The 23,364-nt window shown below is 40.6% G+C and overlaps 1 protein-coding gene across 1 annotated transcript; it reads left to right on the forward strand.

Annotated features, from left to right (window-relative positions):
* The first annotated feature begins 1,992 nt into the window (after positions 1–1,992).
* Positions 1,993–12,215, forward strand: pecam1a (platelet and endothelial cell adhesion molecule 1a). The gene is made up of 15 exons (XM_028986721.1): positions 1,993–2,068; positions 2,174–2,200; positions 3,238–3,531; positions 4,169–4,447; positions 5,470–5,730; positions 6,336–6,590; positions 7,091–7,369; positions 7,554–7,835; positions 8,174–8,312; positions 8,520–8,593; positions 9,724–9,789; positions 9,926–10,000; positions 10,405–10,455; positions 11,648–11,670; positions 11,809–12,215. Exons 1-15 carry the CDS (start codon positions 2,020–2,022, stop codon positions 11,860–11,862), a joined length of 2,208 nt encoding a protein of 735 aa, XP_028842554.1. The 5' UTR covers positions 1,993–2,019; the 3' UTR covers positions 11,863–12,215.
* The last annotated feature ends 11,149 nt before the right edge of the window (positions 12,216–23,364 follow it).

The raw sequence follows: 23,364 nt of genomic DNA on the forward strand, positions 1-23,364 counted from the left end.
GAGTGTACCAAGGACAAAAGATAGAAGCTAGAAAAGGGTAGGTGTGATTGAGTGAGTTTGTGTAACTTGATTTTAGTGTGGATGTGAGGAGAGCCACTGTCACATCCTGTGAGCTTCTTTTGCGTGCCGGACCCTTCTGTGTGTCGCTGCTGAACAAACCCAATTTGCCAACCGCCTCCCACCGGGACACTGCACCACAATTAAGCGGCATCAGGCCTCATAAATCTTTAACTGCAGCTGATTCAGGAGCTCTGTGGACCCAGCAGAGCAACAGGAGCCCCCCCCTAGTCAGGTCCCCCCCAGCCAGAGACAGGCCTGTTCTGCACAAATTGTGTGTCTGCAGGCAGCTTTCCAAACCCCCTTCAAATTTTTATTTACTTTCTGCACTGTCACCCGCTCACTTGCAGTGCGCTGCAGTAATTTTTGCTCTGATGTCGCATGCAGTGACGGCCTTACAGTTGGATCTCTGGTGCCACCCAGTGGCCTAAGGGACTGGGTTGTTTCTCACAATAATGGAGTGTAACATCCGTTGACTACAGAATGTGATTTAAAAAGAGAAATCGATGTTTGAACATACATAAAAATATACAGCAAATGCATGCTCTTGAAAGTTATCACTGCCCCATTGAACCCTGTAAGGTTTTGCGTGGTTCTGAAGTGCAGCTTTTATAAATTTTTAATTGTTGTAAAATGCCCTATTGTTGGCATACAATGTTCCTGGACTTTAAACATTTGTATTCAGTTCATTCTGACACTTAATGGGTACCATCGGTATATTTTATAAAGAGTTTAAGCATACGAAATAATAGTTGTATTTTTATTATTATTACAGCATAAATACATATTATTATATTTAATAAATAAACAAATGTTTAAACGTTTTTAAAACCTGGTAAAAAAAAAAACTTCTACAACTTTCATGCAAAGTTTCCCATTTATTGTTATACCAGAATACATGTGTCAGTCTCTAATATATAATACTGCATAAATGAATATATTGTGGGACTGGAGCCCGCTATGGAAGAACTGCAGCCTTTCTGGTGAGATCTTTTGGCTGTCTGGGTGGAGTTTCCTTCTTCTACCCTACTGCATGAGCTTCCTCTGATAAGTACAGTTTCCTTCAGACATGGAGATGAGGAACACTAGTGTGTGCAAGACTCCCCCGGGTCAGTGTGTGTTCCTGTGCCTTGTTTTGCCACAAGCAAAATGAAATACCGTGATTTTCCACACAATTTGACATCCCATTGTTGCTGTTGACGCTGAGTCCAGATTCACAATGCCGATGTTATCCTGGCTAGCCTAGGAGACATTAGGAACCAACGTCTCACATTTTTGGATTGACTGTCCTTGCTTGTTAAAAGAATAAAATGTGAAGGGTAACCTGTGATTAACTGGCTGGAGTCACTTGGACAGTTGCTGTGTTGTTTACAGCTGAGCTAGCCTGATTTGTCCACAAGGATGCCACTTGAGGTGATTTGTGGAGACATCAAGAACAGCGCTGTTCAAATCCTGGTGGTCTTTTGGCGATAAACGGGTAGTAGATGGCTGATGAACTGTGTACAGCAGTAGATTGGTAATTGCCTATAAAGTGGAAGGTGTGTCTAGAGTGTCTAGGGTTGAGGATGGTGCAATATGAATTAACACAATTTCTTCTGTTGACACACCCAGCCCCCTAGAACAATGATTTGAGGGATACATGGATGGACCCATGGTGCTTTGAATGTTGAGTCTTAGATTAGGATGGGTAAAAAAATGTAAGTTCCATGAGAATGAAATTAGCACATGGTGGCAGACCTTTGACACAGAAACAAACAAAAACCACAAAAGACGTTCTGAGGAAGTGGTGCCGTTTCCTGGTGTTATAATGAGGCACAGAAGGTCACTATGATACAAACAAGTGCGGCTTGATGATGGACCTTCCTCTCTATGTCCCCACCTCTGTATCGAAGAGGGCCCACCCTCTGGGCACAGGACGCTAGAAACACACACTTACTCACGCACACACACCTACGTGCCGGAATGGAGCACTTGCGTCTCTTTCTGGTCTTGCCTGGATTACTTGGCCTGTGTAAGGATACTGCAGTTGGGGTTCTGGGGTCTAATGAGCAGACACAACCTTTACTGTGACTTCACACTTACTGCTATCTCTTTTTCCCCCTCTCTCCTATTTCAGTCACAGGGCAGGTCTGTGAAGCACAGTGTAAGTATTTGGTTGATTTATAGCTTTTCTAATGTGGTTTGGGCCTGGATGGTTCACCTATGTTGCTGTTCATCCTATAATAAGATTAATGCTGTTATGGGGTTTAGGGTCGCTACTATTCGTGACTCTCCATCAAGCTAATGGTATAGTCGTAAATGCCAGTGGACTTCTACAACAATACTGAAAATCAAGCTTTATTTTATTATACATATTTTTTACATTAATTTAGTCATTAATTTAGTTAATTTAGTCAAAGACAGGGATACCAGATCAAGCATTTATTTACTGTTTATTTGTATATTCCATGCCAATCGGTGTTCATTAGATCTCATGTTTCATATTTCATCCTAATTCTTACTCGCTGTGAACTGCTTTGAGAGAGAATTCAGCCAATAAGACAGTTTCCATCATAGACTGTCAATTTATGGAAGTTGAATTGTATAATTGTTAAGTTGTTAAGTCGGTGTATTCGTGAGGAATTTGTGTCTCTGCTGCTTTTCCTTCCTTCACTTCCTCCCTCCTTGGGAACTTTGTCTTTGAAATCAGAGATCACCTTCTGTATGGTTCCTCCCTAAATTCCTCTGCTAAATGCCATAAATGCAAAAGCTTAACCATGCAAAGCTTAATAAGTCTGAAGTATCTTGGAGTCAGAACAGTAACAGAAAGCCAGTGCAGAGAAGACAAAATTGGAGTGATGTGGTCATATTTATTTGCGTGTGATCCCTGGCAAATGAGATATTATTCAGTGAAACAGCAGAGCAAACAGAAAACATAGCATTGCAGAAATCTAGTGCTGAATGCATAAGAGATGGAAAAAAATTCCTCACCCTAGCAATATTTCTTAGGTAGAAATTTTGAATGTTATAGTCAAATAACAGATCTGCGGCAAAGGTCACACCCAATTTGTTTTTTTATAGATGCTGGTCACAAATTTCTTCTTACACATTCTCATGGTTGCATCTTTTGCTAATTAAATTTTTTTCTGAAAATTGATTAATTGTCGGTAATTGTGTATGTGTGTGTGCATGTGTGTGTAGCCTCCACTATCAACGCAGTGACTTTAATGCTCCTGCCCTCTGACAATTTGGTGACCCAGACGGATGTGACGCTTCGCTGTGAGGCACAAATCAGCCACAGCTCTGTGGAGCTGCTCATTCACTCTTTCAGGTTCTTGCGCGATGGTGTGATTGTTTACAACAAGAATAGCAGTGATACAACCGTGGACTACAAGATCACACCAGCGAGGGCATCTAACTCTGGCTGGTACAACTGTGTGGTCAGAGTCCTGGGGAAGGAGAAGGCCAGTCCTAAAAAGAGGCTAATAGTCACAGGTACAACAGCAAAAAAAAATTATGTTATAGGACACAGAGGACACTGTTCTTAAACTGGCACTACACAGAAACTCACCTTTTTCTGGTGTTATTTATTTCTGTCATTTATTTATTTTTTATCTATTTATTATGTAATAAATAAAACATAGTGCCCAGAGTCCTTTGGTTAAATGCATGTTCATGTATTTAATACATATTTGCAGAATTACACACTTATTTAGTTGCAGTGTGTGTGTTTTAATACAGATCAAGATTAAAATGTGTTCTGAATAAATGTGCTAACAACCTGTTGGCAAGCTAATCTATTATGTAACCACAGAAACATGCTCAAACCCTACAATCCAAGGGAATGAGTTTTAGCCTAATTTAGACTTAATTTTGAAAAAAAAAAAAATTATATCTGAAACGTGCTTAGATCACACATCTTTTGTAACTTTGTACACTGGTCAACAGCATCACATGGTACAGCTCAGCCAGTGAGTACAATGTGTTTTTAAGACTATAACACTGTTAACCTTTATTATTTTTGTATGGCTGCTGAAAATTAATTTTTAACTCCAGTTGTGTCTATCGATTGTAATCCAGACAGCAGTACAATGGATGTGAAGAGGCTAACTGCTATTATTCTTACATTCAGGTTTACAGACACCCCAGCTGAGTGTGCGACCAGACATCATCTATGAGGGGGATGAGGTGACCGCTAAGTGCTCTGCTCTAGAAGAGACTGGGACTTTTCTTTTCAGTTTCTTGGATAATGACCAGTTAATTAAAAGTGAGGTTTCCAATTCACCATCAGTGGAGATCAGATTAAAGCTGGAAAAGCTGGGGGAGATATACCTGCATTGCAACATATTTCTGTTACGATCCGAGGGAGAACGGTCCAGTAACAGCAACACTGTCAAAGTAATTATTCGAGGTAACTTCTGTGCATTTTATCATAACTAGCATGTTTTATCATAACTTCCATGTGTCTGGCAGAATTGATTCACAAACAGAGCAGGAGTGTGAAAAGTCCACATGAGGGGTGTGAAGGATTCTGTTGCAGGCCTTGCAGATGCTGGGTTTGTGGAATGTGTCCAGTAGTGGGAGGAGAGGCATCCCAATTATATTCTCAGGCTGCTTCAGAGCCTACAGAGAAAGTGAAGAAGCGGGTCAGGATTCTCTTGATGGTGCCTCAGTAGAATGTAGTGAGGACTGTTGGAGGGGGCTTGTCTGTTTCAGCCTCTGCAGGAAATGCAGTCTCTGTTATGGTTTCTTGGTCAGTGATGTGGTGTTGACTGTCCACAGACGTTCCTCAGTGATGTGCACACCAAGATACTTGGTGCTCTTTATAATCTCCACCATGAGTGGGTTGTGGGCAGGACATGATTTCCTGAAGTCCGCAATGATCTCGTTTGTCTTAATGACATTCACAGACAGATTGTTGTTGTGGTACCATGCAGACAGATGTTCCACCTCCTCTTTGCCGACTCATCATCCCCGCTTATCAGTCCCAGCACAGTTGTGTCACCCACAAAGTTGATGATGTGGTTGGTGGTGTGTGTGGCTGTGTGTTACATGGGTGAAGATCAGGGGACTAAGCATACATCCCTGTTGCACTCCTGTGTTCATTCTGATGATGCTGGAGGTGTTGCCTTCCCATCCAAACTGCCTAGACCCTGTCTGTCAGAAAGTCCAGGACGCAGTTGCAGAGATTGGTGTTCAAACCAAGCCCACTCATTTTCACAACCAACTTTTTGAGTGATTATTGTGTTGAAGGCAGAGCTAAAGTCTATGAGTCTTCAAGCAAAAACCAACAACTTGGTTTTATCTGTAGTCTTGTTGAATTTAGATTTGATGTCAGTATTGTCAATTAACTATTTATTTACAAAGTATCTGTGTACCACACATTGACTACATGGCAAAGGTTGTCATGATATTTTCTGTTGTTTCTTCCAGAACTTGACATTGCCCCCACAATTGCTTTTGCACCCTCTGCTAGGGTAATTGAGGGGGACAGCTTGTCAGTGCAGTGCATCGTGACAAAAAGTGTACCAAACCTGGAGGTCTTCCTGACAAAAGGCAACAAGGTTTTGCGCCAGGGGTTGACCAGCTTTATTCATAAATTCACAGCCCGTGCTGAGGATTCTGGGATGTATATCTGCAAAACTGAAACAGAATACGTGCAAAAATCAACAAATGGCACTGTGACTGTGACAGGTAAGCAGAAAGAGTTTTTTATGTCATCTATATGTACCAATCAGGCACAAAATTAAGACCCATCACTGGGGGATTTCTTCTGGATAAAACCACAGCAATCACAGCAAACATATTATTTATGAGAGAGGAATTGAACTCCCCATTTCTTGAATGTAAAATGTCCACATATTTTCAGGACATGCCAAAAGACTGGTGAGTGCTAGCAGGACCTTAGGTGAATAGTGTGCATTCTTACATTTTACATTTATGGCGTTTATCAGACACCCTTATCCAGAATGCCTAACAATCAGAAATTACCTAGGGTTAAGTATCTTGCTTAGGGACACAATGGTAGTTAGTGGGATTTGAACCTGGGTCTATTGGTTCATAGGCGAGTGTGTTACCCAATAGGCTACTACTACCCTGCTTACCCCTGTTCACCTCCAAAATTGAGCACCAGAACTGTACAGATCTGAACCTGCCACTAATGCCATGGTGCCACATACCACAGGACCACACCTTCAAGTCAAGTCTTTTTGCATAATAGTGAATGCAACAGTTATTGCACATTAGTAGATTTTCATGTAACTCAGGGTTGATGGTTTCTGCATGGTTGTTGCCTCCAGAATTATTTTCCAAGCCAGTCTTGAGACAATATCCTGAGAAGGTGTTTGAGGGTGAAAGATTTTCCCTCAACTGCTCCAGTAAGGTGCTTGGTCAGAGGGAGGTGACGTTCTCACTCTACAAAGGCAATGTTAAGCAGAAGAATGGAGCCCATTTTAGTGCCATTGCTGGGCCAGCAAACAATGGAAAGTTCTTTTGCAAAGTTGAAGCAAGAGGGATCACGAAATTGAGCACACCTCTGGAACTGACAGCAAGAGGTAAGAGCTTTCTTGCTGTTTTTTTTTCTCTTTTATGAAGTAGAAGCTGTCACAGGGTGATGTCAAAAAGATTGTAGTACATTAAATAAACAAATTAAGTGAAAGACCAAGCTGTTGGTGGGCAGTGGTGGCCTGGCGGTAATCAGAAGGTTGCCGGTTCCAATCCCGATCCGTCAAGGTGCCACTGAGGTGCCATCGAGCAAAGTACTGTCCCCACACACTGCTCCCCAGGCACCGGTCGTGGCTGCCCACTGTTCACTAAGGGCGATGGGTTAAATGCAGAGGACACGTTTTGTTCTGTGCACCCTGTGTTGTGCTGCAGTGTATCACAATGACAATAATTTTCTTTCTTTCAATTTTATCCTTTTTCAATTAAAATTGAGGAAATGTGCATGAGTGATAGATTTTTAATTCTCACTGTTAGTTAATCAACACATAGCAAGTACTAAAGTTGTCCAAGAAGTATTAAGTGATTATGATTCAGTTATTCTGCCTTTCAGTTCAAGTTTCTGCTCCCGCCATCAGCGCACTGGGCAAGGTGATCATAGGCAAGCCATTTCAGTTGCAGTGTAAGAGCAAGAGTGGAAGCCTCCCCATCACCTTCATACTAATAAAGGACCGAAGACCAGTGAGCTCAAAGGTGGTTCAAGCTCATCAAGCTCTCTTCAATGTGTCAGCCATTAGCAAGAGGGTGGACGTGACAGAGTTCTCCTGCCAGGCATTTAACAATGTGAATAGCCCCAGAACTGCAAGCCAAAGACTTTGGGCAGAGGTTGTAGGTGAGAGAATCAGTAGATTAAATCTCCAACTATTGTAAAATTCTGCACTTGACTACCTTCTAATCAACCTTGGAAATCTAAACCTACTTTATATTTCTATTGATTGATAGGTTAAGTATGTGATTTGAATGGATATTCATTTCCTTTTCTAGCCAAAGCTTACAATTCATTGATTTCATTGCAGAACCTGTAAACAAACCAACATTGACCGTGGATCCTTATGGGAACATGGTCGTCAACGAGGGCTCTGATGTGGTCCTCACGTGTAGCATCACTCAGGGCACACCCCCTCTGACCATTTCATGGTACCACAGCAAAAGGGGCGAACTCAAGACCCAAACACATGTGCTTGACATGCAAGGGTCTCACACGGTCAAGGGCATCGGACAAGGCGACGAAGGCGAATACTACTGCAGAGTCACCAATGACGCGAATGAAAATAAAAGCCCTTTAATAACATTAAACGGTAAGCCTTCAGAAAGATTACAGCCCAGTGTCTTAAATGGGCCTGAGCCCAGCACTAAATGGTTTCAGGCTATTGAACCTGCAATACATTCACCTTTGATTTTTGTAATACATTTCTCTTTAATTTACACCACAAATGTGAACCCTCCTGTGTTACTGGATGTGTGCATAGAACACTGATATAACTGAAAAGAAAATATTTATCAGTGCTTTAATAGATTTGTATGGATCACATTATCATATAGAGGGATTCATTAAAATTAGGTAAAATTATCAGTGGACGATTAATTTTTAGTTATCTGGTTATGAAATGTATTTGTATACACCTTTTTCTCTCAGTGAGACTGGCTCTTTGGAAAATCAGCCTGATCGTCATATTCATATTCCTGCTGCTGGTGGCCCTTGCCATTGTTCTGCTTGTGCTTGTCAGAAAGAGTGTCTGCCCGTGCGGGAAGAAAAAAACCACAGAGCTGTCAGTGTGAGTTTACTCCCTACTTCTGTTGCGGCTGTTCTAAATGTGCATGTCTGAATGTTCCTTCCTCTCATCCTACAACAGCAGGCATGGTGCTGTACAAGGAGTTGTTTTTCTTTTCATATTTTACATGATTTCTTTCATTATATTGACCGCTTACTGATGTCATGAATCAACATCAAGGTTTATAATTCAAAGTTGCTCCCCCCACAGGAGGGCAAAGAAATCTAAATCAGATGACCCCCAGCGGGTGAGCCTCATGCTAGAGGAGCAGCCAGCACCGAACGGTAAACCACGGCACTCGCTGACCGAAGGTCTTTCCACCCAAATGACTCTTACTTAATTTGAACAAATGCTTCAAGAAGGCTGGAAAATGTTCTAGTTTGTTGATTTCCGAAAATTTGAGCTGCATTTGAGCTGCATGGAGGCCTGGCATAATCAGAAGGTTGCTGGTTCGAATGGCGATCAGCCAAGCTGCTACTGAGGTGCCACTGAGCAAAGCGGCGTCCCCACGCACTGCTCCCCGGGCGCCTGTCATGGCTGCCGACTGCGCACCAAAGGCGATAATTAAAAGCAGAGGACACATTTCGTTGTGTGCTGTGCTGCAGTGTATCACAATGACAATCACTTTCACTTTCTTCCTTTTTCATCTTTCAATATCAGTTAATAAATGTTGCTATAAAAAAATTAAAATAAATGAACCCAGTTAACACAGCTGCATTTTCTATGTAGGTCTTGCTTTTGACACGGATGTGAAATTCATCCTGTTCAGACAGTAAAGGGGTTTTGCATGTGCATTTATGTTATTTTCAAGTGGAGATGCAAAGCTGCAGAGGCACTCAAACACAAGACGGCAGGACAGATGTGCATGTGGTGTGTCCAGGATGCATGTTTTTTAGGCACACAGGCACCAGTCAATGATTTATTTTAGTTTACTTTATTTATTTATTTATTATTGGAAGATTCTGTCCTCTGTCCTACTGGATGTGGAGGACCGACTCCATAAAGAAAAATGAAACATCTGTGTCTAACAGCAAGACTATTGTTTGAAGATGTACTTTGTGATTATGGTCCAGCAAATTTAACTGTGCCCAACAGGTCCTTACCCCCCTCGTATGAGTTCCTTCCTCTCATCCTAGCCTAAATACACAACTGCAGGTGGAGGAAACATGCTTCAAGGGCTGAAGGAGGATGTATTTTTAAGACATTTAGGAAAAGCAGAAGACACTGCTCATAGTAAAAGCTGCTAAAGCTGAACAGCAACACTACTGAATTACTGTGAGACAGTCAGAGCAGGAACATTGCAGTGGGTTTTGTGCTTCTTCCTTGATGCAGCATGTCTTGCGTAAACGTATGTTAACTTTCAAGAACCTTTGAGGAACACTGAATATACTATGACTGTCTCTCTCCCACTCAGCCACACCTGGTGTGATGGGTAGAAGTGTATGGAGTGAGCCTGATGCTGACTCAGGTTCTGATGCAGGTGAGGTCAACATCAAGGATTTTAGTAAATCTCTGAATGTCTATAGTTCATAGGGTTTCATTTTTTTCATATTAAGATGGCTGTATTAAAATAACCTACATTATGCTGTGTATTGTTACTTTTTTTGATTTTCAAGACTCTCAAGAAATACGTGAAGATCCTTGTGAGAATATGAATGTGACTCCACCAGAGCAAACAGACCCTAACAGAGGTGAAAGAGAAACTTGTTAGTTGATTTAAGGAAACTATTTTCCACATATGAGAACAAAAGCACCCAAAGTGCTCCAATTAACCACCCAGTCATTAAATAAGAGGTACAATAGTCTCCCACTACACCTCTACACTGTCAAAACATATGATGAGACTATAATGCAATTCTTTAATTTAAATGCAGACATTTTGCATGTCTTCATGGGGTAGTTCATATCGGTTAAATGTACATACCAATAACCTACATGGTAGACCTATGCAGTTTTTTTTTATGTAGCTGAAGTTGACTTGAATTAGCTGTTAATGTTGTACATAACATGCGGTGGTGAACATGTTTGTGTGTCGTTTGGAACACCTTGGTGAGCATTGCCATCATTTTAAATGTGCTCTGTTTCCCGTTTATAGAACCAGACGTTCATGGCAAAGAGCATGGCACTGTAACGAATTGTGATCCAGGTCAGCTAATAAGCCTAATACACACAAACATTAACCCAAAGACATGCACGTTGTTCCACCCAGTCTGAGCCAGTATCTCCAGAGCCCTGAAGGAAACAACATCTCAATCTCACCACAAACATCTGTATTGTTAATGAGCCCGGCTTTCACCGGCACACAAAAAGCAGGTGTCCGCTTCCTTTTCCCCAGTTGCGCAGAGGAATTCCTGTTATTACAATGAGACTTTCTGCCTTTGAGGCCTTCCGGCACACCAACGGTAGAATGGCCCGCCATTGTTGCAGCCTGGAGGGAAAATAGAGAGCCTCTAGGCGTTATGATGTTGATTAAGTGGCCTGCATCGTTGTGAGTTGCTCTCTCTTCAAGCACAATTATGTGCCACAGAGGCAGGAAAACTCCAAGGGGCTTGGTCATGCTTCTGTTCTCATAAACAATGCCCTTCCTGGCTAGTAAATGAAATATAGATAACAGCTTTTATTGCATTTATTTATTCGTGTGACACAAAAAAAAAACAAATCTGCACAGCATCCTGACAGGATCAGCCACCCTTGAGCGACCAAGTGCTGCATTTCCAAAGTGTCAAAATCTAACACAATAATTTTGTTTTCTTTAGTAATATGTCTTCTGCAGAAATAAACAGACATGAACAAACAATCAAAGGCATCTTGTAACCATTGCATTTTAAGCCTTAAATAAGCAGTAAGGTGTGTCCAGGATGTGTTAGTTCAAGCTACAAATACAGTAAGACTGTAATATTAAACCGGACTACTGTCCTTGTTCCAGTATACAAGCATTTTGCCCATTATCGTACGTCACAGACCCAAGCAATAGACACACAGTTTAGCTCGCACCAAATTGGTACCATGTTGAGCAGGCGGCTTTACGGCTTTGTGCATTTCAGAGTACAACTTCAACACACTCGCCTATGAATCTGAGGACCACAAAAGTCACAGGTTCACACCCCACTTTACTATCATTGTGTCCCTGAGCAGTTGCTCTAGGGGGACTGTCCCAGAAACTACTGATTGTAAGTTAACACTGTGAGGGCGCCATTTTTTGGAGTAAATATTTCTAACACACTGAAACACACATGTAAAATGAGTTCATTCTAGTTGCTTTATTTTGATGCATCCATTTAGGATCGATGTGAATGATGAGGGTTTGCTGAGTGTCTGTTTTTCATTTGTTTCCAAAGGTGCAACTGACCACGTTCATGCAGTAAGTAGTGACCCAGGTCTGCTAGCATTATCATATTTATCCATACACACAGACAATTTTATCAGGATTTTCACAATCGCCTTCAAGACAAGGCAAGTCAGCTTTCAAACATGGAGTCTGTGTTGTCACTGTTTGCAGCAAGGCTCCCTGGAATATGCCCAGCTGAACCGCAGTGATGCAGAGGCCGTGTAGAGACACCCATCTTTTCACCAGGTTTCTCCACCTCTTATTTATTTACCTGTAACTTGCTCAGTCGGAACATGCCCCATGTCCATCATTGGAAAGGACAACATTTGGGATTTGTTGCACTGGATTACGGGGGGAGGGAAACACCATTGTGCACTGTATAGTGATGTTTATTGTAAAGATACAAACATCAGAAATGAATTGTGTCTTGTGTTTTTTAAGGTTTGTAAAAGTTCTTTTTTAATTGTTTAATTTTAACATACCTTTTAATGCTACTGCTGGTTGAAGTAAATGTGTCTGTTGCTGCAGTGCATGCAAACCAACGAGAGACTGTAAAATAAACACACTGTTTCACTTAACTTCAGACTTTGGTGTGATGTTTGTGTGCATGGCTGCTTCCTGTACTGTACACCCACTGACTTAAGCCCAGTGGCCCTAGTTCTACAGGAAACAGCTTACAGACCTTGTTATTGTGTGTGTTTTATGTTGGGAAGGCTTTTGAAAGTTAGCTGAAAAAGATTAGGAAGGAAGTAAAGGCACCCAACAGAGACATTTGTGTAGAAGTGAACTAAAGCTACATCCACTAGAGGGCTCTCTAGCACAGTAGGCGTCAATGGCATTAGACTCATCCGTGACCGCATGCTTAGTGAAGGCACCGGATTCATGTCACACACACGCATGCCGACAAGTGTACGCAATGTAGACACCCAGCTTACATTTTCACTGGAACAGCATTGCATAGTTGCAAACTCCGCTGCTGAGAGCTATTGTCACAAAGACCTGACTGAAATACATGCTTCCCAATAAGGCGGTCAGTGTCACAACAGAACATGATGGACACAAGAACAAACACTGACCTGTGTATCATCTTATTTTTTTCATTCATGGCCTTAGCTGTATTGTAATGACCAACATGTAAATTAATTAATTATTAAGCAGTACTAGTTGATGAAGAAGCGAATTAAGATTATTATTTGTGTCTGTGACTTTTTGCAATGATTTCCATTTCCTTGCATCCATAATAAGTGGCGTTTTTTAAACTTTTTTATTATTTAATTTTAAAAATGGAAAGATAACTTACTGGTTTATTAATAATTGTATTTCTAATTTACATGAATTATGCACATACTGTATATGTTTCACTATTATAATTAGTTGAAACAGTGGTACTTCTGTGCATTATGCATTTTGACTTTGTACACAAGCAGGTACGTTACCCGGCTGAATTTTACCATATTTCATTATGATATTTCTAAAAAAAACGCATTCACAGCTTTTGTTTTTTTGGTCCCAAAAATGACCTAAAGCCCCTGCAGTGCCTCTTCTGAAGCTCTCTTAGCAGTCCACTGAGTCACTGAGTTCATGTAGGAAATGCACAGCACTTTTTTCTTGTTAAATAAATAACTGTCAGCATTCTTCATCGATGGTAACTTGAAAGCACGTTGTAAGTCGCTCTGGATAAGGGCGTCTGCCAAATGCTGTAAATGTAAATGTAAACTGTCAAATTAAAATAGGACTGATGATAAGAGGTATACTGTGACACTTGTGAATTTCACAAGGAAGTGAAATCTAATTGAAGTGGCCTTTTTGTAGGCTTTGGTAAGCCCTCTGTCCAAACTGCTGGCCCCAAACAATTTCACCTCTGTCAGCAGACAGCCATTCATCATATGAGGTCATGACTTGTCAGGAACACCTTTCATTTGCCTCCACTGGCAGTCTTAGAAGAACCTGATCTTACAGTCTTTTGAAAAAAGCAAGCACTGATTCTGTGCTTTTGTAGAATTGAAAGGTGGCAGTTTTTCAAAAAGTGACAAAAAATGAATGCATGAGTTAGACACACTTCATAGAACTTATTTCCTTTCACTTTCAAGTGTTTTTAAGCTGTAGAACGTCATGTCCTCCTTTCGGTGTGTATGTATACGTGTGTGTGTGGGCGTCCACCACGCAACCCAATCCTGACTTGCTAGATGTGAAGCAGGATGCCTGTCATTTGGTGTGCTGCTAAAATTGGCACGCTGACCTATGTGAAATGCATTCTGGGAATACGTTGTCCTCCATTTTTGCCTTATGGAGCCACAAGTGCAAGTCGTCTTGTGACAGGTCTGACATCATTCTAGGATGGACCTTTTCCTCAGCCCTGTCACAGCACAGCCTTGAGCTAAATATGTTACCCTTGAAATGCCTGATCACACCAGATATAAACTTTTCCCAGTCGAAAGAACGGCAAAGAGGAAGATAAGCAATGATTCAAAAAGTCCATGGTTAGTTTACTTAAAAGGAATAGTCTGTGCGGATTATTCTTGGAATTTTAAGTGGTTGGACAGGTGAGATGTTGACCAGAAACAAGCAAATGTCTTTCACAACGGCCGCCATTAGCATTTTTGTGTGCCAGGCATTTTAATTTAAATTGTTTACTCAAATATAATTGTACTTAGAGTCTGCGAATAAAAAGTGCATAAACCCACATTTGCAAATGTTCTTTTATTTGTTGTCGATCCCTGCGAAAAATGTTGCACAATCTACACATTAATCTACTAATGACCCTCCTGCATGGAACACAGTGACCATAAATCCTGTATTTTATGTAACCATCTGCAGGATGTTTGGCGAGACTGAAAGTATCCACTACAGAAGAGGACATCATGTCTATATGCAGAGATCATGTAGCCTTTATTAGTTTTATAAATAACACAAAAACAGATTTCAGTATTTTAGGTTTCACAAATCGGTTCATGTTACATGTACTTTACTAGTGAGAGACATTGATATTTTCTACTTGCTGGACGTGGATTGGCTATACTCATTTAATAAGCCCAGTCAAAACATCAGTACTCTTGTCTGTCTCAAATTACTCTTAACCTTTGAAATTCCTTGCAGTGCCAACATCAACAGGCATGGGCCTGGTGTGGAGGCTTGCAATAGGTCAGACTCCATCTGCACTTTCTATTACGTGTTATGTAATTGGGCTGTGCAACATGCACATGTTCTGTCCTCTGTCCAATGACAAGATCAAATTAATATGCTGTAATAAGACTTCCAGACTCTAGTGATGGTGGCCCATTGATATCTTATATCTCTACAAAAGCAGCCAAGTCAAAGGCTATGATAGTACATATGCATTCAAATAAGCAAGCAGGTATTTGTAGTTGGTTTCTGTGTATCTGGTTCAGAACCAATGCAAACCTACACATATCTACATACACCCAAAGGCAAATTAACAGTCACTGGTTTTCACATAGTACTGCACAGACAGAGAACAAAACATGCAGTGGAATTAACTATTGCAACAGGAATTGATGTAAAATGTCTTGATATCCATGATACCATGTACCAAAGAAGAAACAGCTCAAACATATTTAACAGGTGTCATAAAGTACTTTTCTGACACGGTTCCAGCCATGTGAGGGTTTCCCAGTCCCTTTTTCAGGTCAGGGTTTCATGGAGGGTTTCATCCACATTTATGGCATTTACCAGACTCCTTTATCCAGAGCAACTTACAATCAGGGAGGTACATGGAGTAGGTGCAGGTACAGCCCCCTGGAGCAACTCCTGGTTAAGTGTCTTGCTCAGGGACACAATGGTAGTAAGTGGGGTTTGAATCTGGGTCTTCTGGTTTATAGGCAAGTGTCTTACCCATTAGAATACTACCACCCTATATATATATATATATATATAGGGTGGTGTGTGTGTGTGTGTGTGTGTGTGTGTGTGTGTGTGTGTGTGTCTATATATATATATATATATATATATATATATATATATATATATACACACACACACACACACACACACACACACACACTTCCCTCTTGCATTTAATACTTTGTCAGGTCATTGAGTGTTTTGTACATTTTTATCCACAGTCCTGGTAAATCCCTCAAGTCATGCATCCTCCCTTCCTGTCTGCACTGATCCACTGTTCCTATATTTTCATTATAGAGTATTTTTCCATTGTTCTTTTTGGACAAAACAAAAAGACCAAAAAGTCATATTAAGTTGTATTAACATTTAACAAACTCCAGGCTCTTACTAACTGAAAGAAAAGGCTTGCATGTTTCTTGCATAGAGATGCCATCCTAAAAGAGATCCCTGGAGATATTTTTGCCTCACTTAACATCCTTCTCAATAAATGGGTCCTTCATCTTTTTATATTATTGCTCTTACATTAGCCAAGTAGCTAATTCATTGCCTAATAAAGGGCAACACACTTCTCTGTCATTTAGATTTAGTGTTCTCTTTTCAGTGCCATGATGATGGTTGCCACAATTTGTTTCTGTATTTCCTCGTATTTGTATCCACACTCCAATCAATTAAACAAGTGCAATTTTATATGGAAACATTATTCAGTTGTTTCACATTCATTTCCAAGACTGAAAACAATTGTAGAACAGGTGTTTTGCTAAAAAAAAAAAAAGCCAGACATTTCTAATTGAATGCAGTGATTATTGTCTAACCCTTTTCAATCCCGTTTAAAAGAGGTGCCAATAGCAGTGGAGGGCACTGCACCTGTGCACAGTGGTGGCCTAGTGGGTAAGGAAGCAGACTCATTATCAAAATATTGCAGGTTCAAATCCCAGACCGCTAAGGCCCTGCTGAGGTACCCTTTAGCAAGGTACCGTCCCTGCCCACTGCCCCCTCAGGGGATGGGTTAAATGCAGAGACTACATTTCACCCAGTGTGCACTGGGTGCTGTGCTGTGGTGTGTCTCATGAGACAATTAATCACCTTCACTTGTGTGCATTATGCAATCCATACTACTGACCTGGCATTTGAACTTAGTGTGTGAACAAGTTCATTTTCATTTAATGATCTAAATTCTATAGTTCTTTATCAATATTAGCTTTCAGATGTGAAGACACTAATGTTTGTATGCAAATACATTCACACAAAGCACATTTACATATATTGAATATAAAGCAAATATGTATCTATTCATTTGGTTTCATTTAAAGCTGCTCACAAAGAGCAAGTTAGACTCCATACAGTTTGACAAGAAAAATGGCCGAAAAAAAAACAATAAAAAAACACCTAACCACTAAATATGAATCGGATGGTCATTAATTTATTGCTAACTGATTTGAAACATCTGCCAAAAATTATAATTATTATTAATAATAATAAACAAAATTTGGTGGTCAAAAGTGGTCTATACCAGTTGTTGATATGCATTACTTCTACTGGGATGCCCAGCATGTCCATTCTAGAACCCAGCCCCACCCACTATTTTCCCTTCTCCCATTGACCCAGGCAGGGTAACCATATCCCTGCACAAACAACTTACAGTGTCGCCATCTTTCCCCTCAGTGTGAACAACAACAACCCTTAACCCTATAAATACACTATATAAAAAAATACACTATAATAGGCAGTGGTAGCCTAGAGGTTAAGGAAGCGGCCCTGTAAACAGAAGGTTGCCGGTTCGAATCCCGATCCGCCAAGGTGCCACTGAGCAAAGCACCGTCCCCACACACAGCTCCCCGGGCGCCTGTCATGGCTGCCCACTGCTCACTCAGGGTGATGGGATAAATGCAGAGGACAAATTTCACTGTGTGCACCGTGTGCTGTGCTGCTGTGTATCACATGTGACAATCACTTCACTTACTTACCCCCATCGACCCAGCCACCCCCAAACAGCGTCCCCTAGTGCTTAAAAAAAAGATAATGTCTGTGGATCAGTGAAATTCTTCCATGAGTCTCCAGTCTTAAACACTTCATAAAACAGGGTTTTCACCTACCAGCTGCTTTGAGCTTACCAAAGCTGGAAATCTTTTATCTTTTCTATCTTATGTAGTCCAACAGTTCGAGACTCTATTCAGGTGTGTGTTTATAGGGGCTTGAAGCTCTTTTCCTCTTTTGGACAAACTTGGCCAGAACATAAAGTTGAATGCCCTAATTATTTTAATTTGTTTATATTTTACTTTCAGCTGCACATGAAATAGCATTAATGAATACAAGTTAAAGGAGCAAGCATCTCATACCAAATTTGTGCCCAGGATCCCTTATTTAACCATGATAATGGAACTTACTTTTCAACACTTCACAATTTACTCAAAAACACCTTAATCTTCTTTTTCTTTTACTCATTCTGGCATGCCAGTGAAGCAATTCTTCAAATGAACACATGACAGACTGATATAGAAATGATTTCTTCGTAATGACAATGCATAGAAAACAGAAAATGAAAGACCCTCAGGCTCGAGATTCTGAACCAGTGAGACATTTGTGAAGCTTATTTAGCATGTGAAATAAACTCATATTAAGGTAAAACAATGGGTTAAAGATGCACATATAAAGTATAATATTGAAGAACCATGATATATTGCACACAGCAACCAGGATATGACAATATCTCACAGGAAAAATAATCCTGAGAATGACACAAATACTGGTTTTCACAATGTTTGCTGCTTTATAAATTTTAAAGGCTTTTATTGACAATTTCATCTAGTTTATGCAAACAGTCAATATAATATAACAACAGTCAATATTTTCCCTTTTTTTTCAAGACCTCTGCAGTTCGCCCTGGCATGCTGTCAATCAAAGTCTGGGCCAAATTCTGACCCATTCCTTCAAAATCAGTGCTTGGGGTTTGTCAGAACTTGTGGGTTTTTCTTTTTTCCACCCAGCTCTTGAGGATCGACCACAAGTTCTCAATTGGATTAAGGTCCATAGAGTTACCTGGCCATGGACACAAAATCTCAATGTTTTGAGATTTTGGCCCAGTGCTCCATCATGCTTGAAAAGACATTGTTCAGACCAGTCCACCCTCCAAAATTCTTCCCCTCACTGTGCATGCAGATGCAGTCACACCTGCCTTTTGCCATTCCTGAACAAGCTCTGCACTGGTGGCACCTCAATTCCGCAGGTGAATCATCTTTAGGAGATGGTCCTGGCACTTGCTGGACCTTTTTGGGCACCCTGAAGCCTTCTTCACAATACTTGAACCTAAGTTTTTGATGATCCAATAGATTTAGGTGCATTCTAACTCAAGTCTGCTAGTCATTCTATTCTGCTATTCTAATTCAACCAGCCTGACAGAATGATCTCCAGCCTCGTGCTCAATAACATTTTCTTGTGTTCATGAGAGGATCACTTTAATGATCTCAGCAAGTCCTTCTGAAATGCAGTGGAAATGTTTTTTGGGGGGTAAATAAGTACATTTTCATGGCAAAGAGGGACTTTGCAAATCACCTGATCACTCTTCATAACATTGCAATTGCCATACATGCAATTGTACATGCAATTTGCCATAATAAAAACATTGTGAAACCAGTTTGTGTCAACTTTTGGTCACGACTGTAGTTGCAAAATATGCACCCATGACTTCAGCAACTCTATAGTCTAGTGGTATGATAACTGTCTGGAATTCACAGGGCAAACCTTGAAAGTACCTATGCATATGCTGGCTGGGTCCTTGGTATCATTTTCACGGCCAGTTTTATAAATGGCACCAACTGGCTGCCATTTTGGTTCTTGCTAAGACTGGTTGATGGTGCCAGTCAAATATCTCTACGAAGAGCCTGACGTTTTGAATTTCTTTTAGCTCTTTATGTTCTGATGCTATCAGTGGCTCCTGTGTGCCTGGACAGTAGTGTGAATGTGCCAGGCCAGGGTGCATTCTGCCATCAGCGAGAGCCCTGGATTACCAGTTCTAGAATTAGCTTTTTGGGCTGGTCACACGCAAGCTGTAACTGAATCTGGTCCTGCTCTCTCCCCCACTATGTCTTTGGAGGGATATGTTCTGAAATGACCTACATCAAACCCTATGTCATAGAGGTGCCATGGTTCAGTTATGACAATTATAGTGTAAAAACATGCAGGGTTAAAAGAGTGGCACATTGGCTAAAGGCCTAAAGAGGCCTAAAGCTTTACTATATACTTTGTTTGCATGGGTATAATAGGTGTGAGCCTAGGGGGCACCTCGTAAATGGATGTAGAATGTGTGGAGTCTGCTAATGTCACATCAAGTATGTCAGTAGGATTTACATTAAATTATTTACATCCCCTTATCCAGAGTCACTTACAATCAGTGGTTACAAAGTCTCCCCAGAGCAACTCACGGTTAAGTGTCTTGCTTAGGGACAGACTGTTAGTAAGTGGGGTTTAGCCTAGATAGTAGCCCAGCAGGTAAAAGAGCCTATTAACCAGTAGACCACAAAGTCAGACATTCAAACTCCACTTTCTACCATTCTGTCCCTGAGCAAGACACTTAATCCTGAGTTGGTCTAGGGGGACTGTCCCTGTAACTACTGAATTTCTATCTGGATAAGGGCATCTGTAAAACTCAATAAATATAAATGCAGTAATTGAAATCTGTGACGTTGTGAGTCAATTAGTTCATAGGTGAGTTTGTCAGTTAACATCTTAACACTAAAATTTTAAGCATAATACAGAATTCTAATCAACGTGGGCTAATTAAGGGAAATGTGTGCAAATCACCATCCTGCTACAAAGACCCACGTGAAGAATAGTATGTTTGAAACTAAGTGAAAGTGAAGTGATTGTTATTGTTATTTTGAAACACTGCAGCACAGCACACGATACACACAACGAAATGTGTCCTCTGCCTTTAACCCATCACCCTTGGTGAGCAGCGAACAGCCCTGACCAATGCCCGGGGAACAGTGTGTGGGGACGGTGCTTTGCTCAGTGGCACCCCAGTGGCAACGCTTCCTTACATGCTTGGCCACCACTGCCCTGTAGATATAGTAACTGTAGATATTGTAACACTACATCTACAATATCTGTTGAACATATGACACACTGATTTGGCCTCATAGCTGAATTGACCTCTTGGGGTGTGAAAAGGCCATAAACAATAAATCAGACACAGGTCAATATCCATTATAATGCTGACATTCAAAGCCCCATTTAGGGACGAGTCACCTGTCACATCCCTGTGACCACAGTAAAGTGTTTCACTGGGCTTAGCTGTCTAGTCAACATCACTAATCCTCTATGACAGGTTGTAAATGTTCAAAATTCACAAGCTGCTACTTCCAACACTGTTTTCTATTTAAAATTCAGTAAAAGGGTGCTGTCAGTTGACATTTTATGCCCTTTAAAGGAGGGACAGCCAAACAACTGATCTAAATTTGCTGATCTTTTGTTAATAATGATTAATGTACATAAACCAAAGCTCTAAATGTTAGTTTAATTAACTTTACATGAGCTATTAAGGTTAAACATGTGGCAGTCTAATGAACCTATGCTATAGACATGAGCTTTGCCCTTAAGGGGAACCCTTGCAGTCTAAAGACTATGTATAGATATCTGAATGTGTCCTAGTGACCGCATCCTATGAATGCTCGTGCCATTTAGGCTCATTGCCAAAGGCAGCACATCTGACCAACAAACAAACACACTTTGCCACTCAGAGGAGGCAGAGGTTGCAAATGTCCATCACTTCATCTGGCTGCTTTATAGGCCACCATGGAGCCCTTGTGGTAGTGCACATGTGAACATTCTTTTCTTAACGCAGTTTGTCTAGACACAGGCACTAAGCCTGAGTATAAGCTCTCCACTATTTAGACAAATGGGTTCTGTGGGCCTCAGTTTGGGAGTGGGGAGGTCATTGAGGGGTGAGAACCAGATACTAATGCAAGATAAGACTGTGTAACACAAACTTATAGTTTGTGACCCTGGAGAACAGATATTAGGCTTATGTAATAAACAATTTGCTACTCAATAAAGTAAATGGAAAAACACATCTGCTAAATATTACATTTTAGACAAATAGCTAAAAAATGGTTGTAAGAAAAATTGTTTGAATGCTGTTTGGATTTCAGTAAATATTGTTTTGTTCTACAAACTCCTTCTCTATAGCTACACCACTCATCTATATTTGGAGAGCTGGAGTGAGCTAGAGCAAGATGGACCTTGCATATATGGGCATCCCATCCATAGCCCTGGCTCTAGTGACTTTAATTTATGACAGAATTAATGAAAAAGAGGAGGCTGGAGAGTGTTTTAGAAGAATAAATTATTCTTGGGAAAATAAATAAAACCTCGGAAAAAGCCACGTATTGCGTATTTCTAGTGCTTATTGTTAGATCTCTTTACAGTTCTGGCTGTTAGGAGCTGTGGAATGGGAGACACAGTGGCTCAGGGCCAGGCTATTTCTCCTCAGAACGTGTGAGTCCTCTGTTCAGGGCCTTGGAGGATCCAGACTCAGCCTGTTCTGCCACTCCTACAAGGCTTTGTAAGGACAAGGACAGTTGCAAGGTCTCTTATCAAAGCAAAGTCTGCATGCAAATGCAGCACAGGGAGCCCAACAAGGTGACGGACATGCAGACTTTTTACGTCATGACCAAAGGGTCACAGCCACAGGAGTTATGTCATTTTAGATATTTTTATATACATATATTTTGTATATATTTCGTTTCTTGTGTCATTTTAATGTATGATTGACATGCATGTACTTTAGATACTGTACAGTTGGAGGGTCTAACTTTAGAACATTTGATTAATGTCTCCATGACACAACAGTTGGAGGGGATAGCGCCCCATCTCTACATTTACCCAGAGGACGCATAACATTTGTTTTCAAGAAGTGGATTCCCATGGCTGTGCTGACCAAATATGTCTATTCATAGTCCACGTTGAGTCCTGAGAAACGGGGTTTGGCGATGATAAATACTGATGAGTGTTTATCATGCTGGGACTGTGCACAGGCAACTTCAAATTAATTAGTTGCAAGTGCATTCAGGTTTGAGTTCTTAGAACATAGGAACATTAATACAAAGCGTTTTACCGTGAATATGTAAAAATATCTGTTTGTTATGAAAAGCCATCACAAAAACTGATAGAAGACTAAGCTGAACCTCACACTGTAAACAATTATGTAAGATGATTATGCAGAAAAGTGCAATACACATAAATATTGTGCACATTTACATTTATAGCATTTTGCAGGGACACATTGTGTAGGGACACACACTGAGATACATCGAAATATATTCTTTCAATTAGCAAATGAATAAATTCATTTAGGAAAAAATAAAACAAATTTAACTCATTAACTTATTCTAAGAAATGTTATTATAATATATAATATTAGTAATATATGATTGTATTATTGTAAAACAATACAATGTTGGTGCCACAGAAAGAGATAGAATGCCTTTTAGATGGATGTAATAATCTTTTGACTGTAAAATTTGAAACATGAGGCAATGCCACATGCAAAAGTGCACGTCCCTAACATGTGACGTTTTATGAGGCTCCTGGTCACCAGGGTTTTCCAGATTCTACCAGAATAGATCATACTCCAAGTTCAACTCCTAGAGACCTTGTCTGTCAGGATGTCCCTACATCTCCCTGTATTTTGCAGGTTATGATGTCAGTGATTTTATTGGGACTCTGAGGTCGGTTGTAAAAAATTGATAAACATGTGAGGGAGGGAGGTTCCTGAAGACAGCCACTCATCTCTGGGGTTGATCGTCTCTGACATCTGACACTAGAGGTAGGGCACCTCAAAATAAACCCACAAAGTGTATATAGGGACCT

This window comes from Denticeps clupeoides, chromosome 7 (genome assembly GCF_900700375.1).
Source record: "Denticeps clupeoides chromosome 7, fDenClu1.1, whole genome shotgun sequence".
Classification (NCBI taxonomy): Eukaryota; Metazoa; Chordata; class Actinopteri; order Clupeiformes; family Denticipitidae; genus Denticeps; species Denticeps clupeoides.

What these genes read in the sequence shown, in the direction of transcription:
- pecam1a (XM_028986721.1), top strand. Translation starts at nt 2,020, where the DNA reads ATGGAGCACTTGCGTCTCTTTCTGGTCTTGCCTGGATTACTTGGCCTG. An exon ending in GCAGGTCTGTGAAGCACAGT is followed by an intron (nt 2,201 to 3,237) that starts GTAAGTATTTGG and finishes ATGTGTGTGTAG; the next exon opens with CCTCCACTATCAACGCAGTG. An exon ending in AAAACCACAGAGCTGTCAGT is followed by an intron (nt 8,313 to 8,519) that starts GTGAGTTTACTC and finishes CTCCCCCCACAG; the next exon opens with GAGGGCAAAGAAATCTAAAT.